This window comes from Schistocerca cancellata, chromosome 1 (genome assembly GCF_023864275.1).
Source record: "Schistocerca cancellata isolate TAMUIC-IGC-003103 chromosome 1, iqSchCanc2.1, whole genome shotgun sequence".
NCBI lineage: Eukaryota > Metazoa > Arthropoda > Insecta > Orthoptera > Acrididae > Schistocerca > Schistocerca cancellata.
In genome coordinates this window covers 778,187,587-778,193,586 of record NC_064626.1, presented here as the reverse complement: position 1 = coordinate 778,193,586, position 6,000 = coordinate 778,187,587, and the positions used below count along the sequence as shown (strand labels likewise).

At 47.6% G+C, this 6,000-nt stretch overlaps 1 protein-coding gene across 1 annotated transcript in view; it reads left to right on the top strand.

The window, feature by feature from the left end:
* The first annotated feature begins 328 nt into the window (after positions 1-328).
* The window catches only part of LOC126187405 (nuclear hormone receptor FTZ-F1), a 219,090-nt gene continuing 213,418 nt past the window's right edge, over positions 329-6,000 (top strand). Inside the window, exon 1 of the mRNA XM_049928474.1 lies at positions 329-1,773. Coding sequence (XP_049784431.1) covers positions 1,065-1,773 — 709 coding nt within the window. The 5' untranslated portion in view covers positions 329-1,064. The remainder of the gene's footprint in view (positions 1,774-6,000) is intronic.

Here is a 6,000-nt window from a genome sequence, read left to right as displayed (position 1 = left end):
GAAGTTTGCTGGTAGCCGACGCGAAGCAAGTAGGTCAGTGGGACAGGGCCCCCACCACGGCGGCTACCCCCCCTACCAGGCGCCCCTTCCACTTTCCCCCCTCCACGACTCCGGCTGCCGCCGCCCCTTCCCCTGGACCACTCTCGCTTGCCGCCTGCTGCTGCATGTGTGTAACATAGACCTGGTTCTGTAGAAAGTGGGTCAGCCACTCACTTTCACTTATTACATAGGTTCCTAATCATTATCCATTGTATCACCGGCGGGAGGGGAGCTCGCGGAGGGGAAAGGCGCGCTTGGAGGGGCGGGCTAGGGGGTTTGGCTCGGCCGGCGGCGCCGTGCTGTCAGTTAGTCTCGAGCGTGGACAAGTGTTGGTGGCACCACTACTGTGTTGCATCGTTCAGCCTCGCCATCGTGACGCTGTCCACCGCCTGTTGGATTATTACTTCGCCGTGGTTACCGTCACTTTGCGCGTGTGTGATACTGTGAACTCGTGTGACTGAGCGAATTGACCTACTATTTTTTTTTTCATTTATTTCATTAATGGAATTGGAAATTCGACACGTAGTGGAAATGTGTGAATACTACATACTTCGTGTTGTATGTGACTGTGATACTGATCTCCAATTTTGACTGAGGAGTTGAATACAGTGAAACCTCGAGGTTGTGCCACAGTTTTGTGTAACTGCATGAATGATTCACTATCGGACCCCGGACTTAAAAATATCTCTTATGAGAAAGAGCACCGTGAAGTGCGCTCAAAATACGATTGTGCTGGCCATTGTTATATTGGCGCCTTGCGTCCCTCCCCTAATTAGAGGGGTGGGGTTTCCTCTACAACTAGTGTGGTGACTGTGATAGGTTCGAACACAACCAGAACTCGAATTTAACTTAACTGTCCCTCAGATCTCATTGACACTGCCAGACGTTTTGCAACGCGTATTAAGATATACACAGTGCACTGTGTAGTATTGTTGTACTATAAAGACATCCCGGCCAGGAGCCTAGTAACGTAACCAATACGCACCGTGTAGAAAGAGGCAAGCGAATATAAAACTTTGTGTAATATGCTATTGGACATGGAGCACCATTCTGCCGCTATGGTCTACATGAACATGTCGCCGTTTAATTTAAGTCCGACGGGCAGCGCCAGTGGTAGCCCGCACCACTCGGGCGCGATAGTGACGACGAGCGTGGCGTCGACGGCGCCCGGCAGCAGTAGCATGCCGCCTCCGCTGTACTGTTCGCCGCCGCCCATGGGGAGCACGGCCGGGGGCGGCTCTGCCAGCTACGGCGGCGGCTACCAACAACAACAGCAGCAGCAGCCGCTGGCGCAGCAGCACCAGCAACAGCAGGGCCATTGCTTCAGTAACATGGACGCGTCCTATCTGTTCTCGCTGGCAGGCGGCGGCGTCGCCGTAGCCGGCATGGACGTGGGCGGCGGCTACGGCGGCGCGTCCGGCGCGACGGTGGGCGGCGGCGCGGCTGCGGGGGCGGCGGCGGTGGCCGGCGCGGCCGGCTCCGTGGTCGCCGAGCTGCCCGACACCAAGGACGTCATCGAGGAGCTGTGCCCCGTCTGCGGCGACAAGGTGTCCGGTTACCACTACGGCCTGCTCACCTGCGAGAGCTGCAAGGGCTTTTTCAAGCGCACCGTCCAGAACAAGAAAGTGTACACGTGCGTCGCGGACCGCAGCTGTCACATCGACAAGACTCAGCGGAAACGCTGCCCCTACTGCCGCTTCCAGAAGTGCCTCGAAGTCGGCATGAAGCTAGAAGGTGAGTGTCCTCTCCTTTTCTCATGCATTTCATAAATAACGTGCTTACGTTCTCAGTGTAAACATTTGTAGGAAAAAGTGAAATCTACTGTAGGCACCCGAATAATAAGCTAAGACAAATGTCGCGGAAATGTTAGGTGTGGAATGCAGCCATGTATGGTGTCAGAACATAGACGCTACAAAGACACGAAGAGCAGTGTGTAGAAGCCTTCGAAATGTGGGTGTGTAGAATATTAGTCAACCAGAAATTCAAATCAAGGCATCCGGCCGCTGTGTAGTCTGTGCTGATCATATAACTTATTAGTGATACTGCTAGTATATGACAGCCGAAAATTTTGGGAGAGCTATCTGTTTATTCGCAGTTATCTTTAAAAAATTTCAAATGTGGTAACACGTAGAGGAAACAAAGTTAAGGAAGTTAGGTTCAAATGGCTCTGAGCACTATGGGACTTAACGTCTAAGGTCATCAGTCCCCTAGAACTTAGAATTACTTAAACCTAACTAACCTAAGGACATCACACACATCCATGCCCGAGGCAGGATTCGAACCTGCGACCGTAGCGGTCACGCGGTTCCAGACTGTAGCGCCTTTAACCGCTTGGCTACACCGGCCGGCTAAGGGAGTTGGGGGGGGGGGGTTATATACAGTGGTATTTCTGCCTGGACGCGTGGAATGCATTGCATATTAAATTAGCTTAAAATTATGTGCCGGATCGAGCCTCGAATACGGGTAGCATGCTTCCGCGAGCAGTCTGCCAGGAAGTTTCAAAGCAACGCACGCTCCGCTGCAGAGCGAAAGATTCATTGTGGGTATTAAATTACTTCTAACGAGCCCCGTGTTTAAATGGCTCTGAGCACTATGGGACTTAACATCAATGATCATCAGTCCCCTAGAACTTAGAACTACTTAAACCTAACTAACCTAAGGACAGCACACAACACCCAGTCGTCACGAGGCAGAGAAAATCCCCGTCCCCGCCGGGAATCGAACCCGGGAACCCGGGCGTGGGAAGCGAGAACGCTACCGCACGACCACGAGCTGCGGACCCCCGTGTTTAGATAGTTTGACCGTGACAGCTGGTTCTTAACCAAGAAGTAAAGCTATTTTCTAAAACACGGGTTTTTACTAGATACGGTCGTATTGGAGATGGGATGGTTTGTCAATTCCCCCACCTGAGGATCGCGTCTCAGCCATTTGTAGGGGAATAAATTACGTTTAACGTAGAATCCGAACAACTGCACAACTCTGTACTTTCACATATCCGAAGGAAGCATTGCCAAAGATGGAAGTCACGTTAACTGCCAGAAACAAATTCCTTCAGTTAACCGATGAAGTTCTGATTTTCCTGTTGCATAGACAAACACCTGAAGCCACAAGTTTAAAGATCGCACGAAATTCAAACGACTCTCCAGTCAATAACTCGCCTGATTGCAGTATTTTTTTCATTGTGACACGTATAGAATGCGTCCGCGCAGCAGTTTTCGCGAAGATATCTTTCGGCACCGCGTTTCCTCTTAATTTGTTTTAAAGATCATCCTGCTAAAATATTATGTCGCATAAAGACATAGTTCAACACACGGTCCGCAACGAAGTTTTAATATACACTGAAATTTCGAAGCAGAGCACTTTCGGTTGCACAGTGCAAGATTGACTCTGAAATGAATTGATGTACAACCATTAAGCTATCGTGATTACGTACCATTATTGTACGTACCAGAGGCCGAGAAAAACTCAAAAGGCGTTCCATAGATATCAAATCTTCATATTGCATGGGTGACTTGTGTCTCATTTATGATTTTGCCATATGCTTGGTCGTTCATCTTACACTTTACGAAAGATGGTTCGTCGTTACTTTTTTAACAGTAGCCGAGCACTAGAAACACAAGTGAGCTATAGGAAACGGGCAGTCGTTGGTGAGTTGCGTGCTACGATGTGAAGATTGGCCCAGAGCCAGGACTACAAGCGTCTGGGATACGTTCTTGTCCAGTGTGCTGCATCTTTTACCACCTACCTGTACGGGCAGACAGTGCTGGCGTAACAAGTAAAGAATCCGTTGAATTTGCGTAACAATGCTGCGTTGTGGGCATCAGTAGTGCACAACGATCGTTCGTGAGGACGGCAATACGAAGCGTCCTTGAAACGTCGTGAAGGTCCGAAAAGTGATAGGTATGCGGAGACATCGCATATGTTTTGAGTTGACACATAGACATTCCTTGACTGTTGCCAGAAGTGGAACTTGCTTCATTCCACGCGGCAGCTGCTGTGCTAGGTGTTTGGGAATAGTTGTTTTGATAGTCCAGCAGACAGCAAGCCACGTGAGGACGGCGTGCAAACTGAGACGGCGCAAATAGGTACTGCGTTCGTCTTGTTGCTGCTTTTGCCACGTGCCACCACATGTGTGTGTTTCCCGATGTGGTGGATGCGGACGTGGCAGTGTTTACTGTTAGCGAGCTCCCCATTAAATACTGCACAACTTGTTTTGTCTTAACTTTCTGTTGTCCTTGAGTGACCGTTGTTTAAAGCAAAGTATGAGCAGCAGTGTCTTTAAGGTGCTTGATGTTACACTATACAGCTTGATTCATGCTTGGAGAACGTATACAAACCGTTAAGAAAATGGTCTTATGAGTAACCTAAGAGCGAGAGCATGTCCTTCAGTTGTTACAAACGAAATGACTAGCTCTTTTTATGCAGACAGAACTCGTGAATGAAGTTAGGATTATACTGCATTAAATGCAATAAGTCTTGAACAAAGCATTTCTGCCACTTGCACATGGCACTTTAACTCCAGAAGATCCAGCCATCATATTGCTTGAAAGATACATCAATGCCTTTACGATCTATAAACACGGTGAGTCTACGAGATGAAATGGGATCACATCAAATTAGAGAAGGAGGAGCAGATTAGTGTTCAACGTCCTGTCGATGACGAGGTCATTAGAGACGGAGCGCAAACTTGAATTAGCAAAGGATGGGGAAGGAAATCGGCCGTGTCCTGTCAAAGAAACCATCCCGGCATTTGCCTGAAGCGATTCAGGTAAATAACGAAAAACCTAAGTCCGAACGGCTGGACGCGGGTTTGAACTGCCGTCCTCTCAAATGCGAGTCCAGTGTGCTAATCACTGCGGCTGTTTACACGCCTTGCGCTATGCGCATCAAACCGAGTGGCCAGTCACTTGCAGTATTTCGCTGTGACACAATAATAATAAAAAAAAATTAAAAAACCACACACACACACACACAAATCAATAAACGCAGCTGATGCGATCAGGAGTGCATATGTTGAATTGTAACTTCGCGCGAAAGATTAGATGGTTTAACAGTACACTTGTAAATATATTGAAGTTTAGCCGGCCGAGGTGGCCGAGCGGTTCTAGGCGCTGCAGTCTGGACCCCTTGCGACCGCTACGGTCGCAGGTTCGAATCCTGCCTTGGGCATGGGTGTGTGTGATGTCCTTAAGTTAGTTTGGTTTAAGTAGTTCTAAGTTCTAGGGGACTGATGACCTCAGAAGTTAAGCCCCATAGTACTCAGAGCCATTTGAACCATATTGAGGTTTATAGGAATACGATTATTATGATCTCTGAAGCTTCGGGTGCTCCTTAGACCTCAAGTGTGAAGTAATTAACGCTAGCGAATAGTAAAGTTTTGTGCTGATAGTTGACACTATATCTCTGTGCAATTTGGGGATATTTGTTGCGTATACCTCGTTTATACCGAACTCGGTGGTGTTGTGTTCTATGTACGGGCACCTACTGGGGAGCAGTTCCCCTTCCGGGCTATCAAATTCACCTTTTACACAGTTTCGATAGTTCACGTTGAAGCCGGTCCCTCCTGATCTGAGTCACGTGTCTGCTCAGGACATGCTTTCAGGACTCAAAATTTTTTATTTTTAAAAGAACTATGAGTAACGATTGTCAAATCAATAATTGCTCGGGTTGTCTTGCTGCTTAACAGACAGTCCACTCACTCAGCGTCGAAATTAACTACATGCTAGACGTTATATATATATATATATATATATATATATATATATATATATATATATATATATACTAACTGTTCCCCATTCTACATTTTGATTGACAAGTGAACTGATGACAAAATATTCTGCACAACACTAGAGACCAATTCAGAAATATCGCTGTACCTGTTGTATTCAGCTTGTCTTCTTCTTATTTTTCTTCTTCTTCTTCTTCTTCGTCGAATAATATGCAATGGTCATACATTGG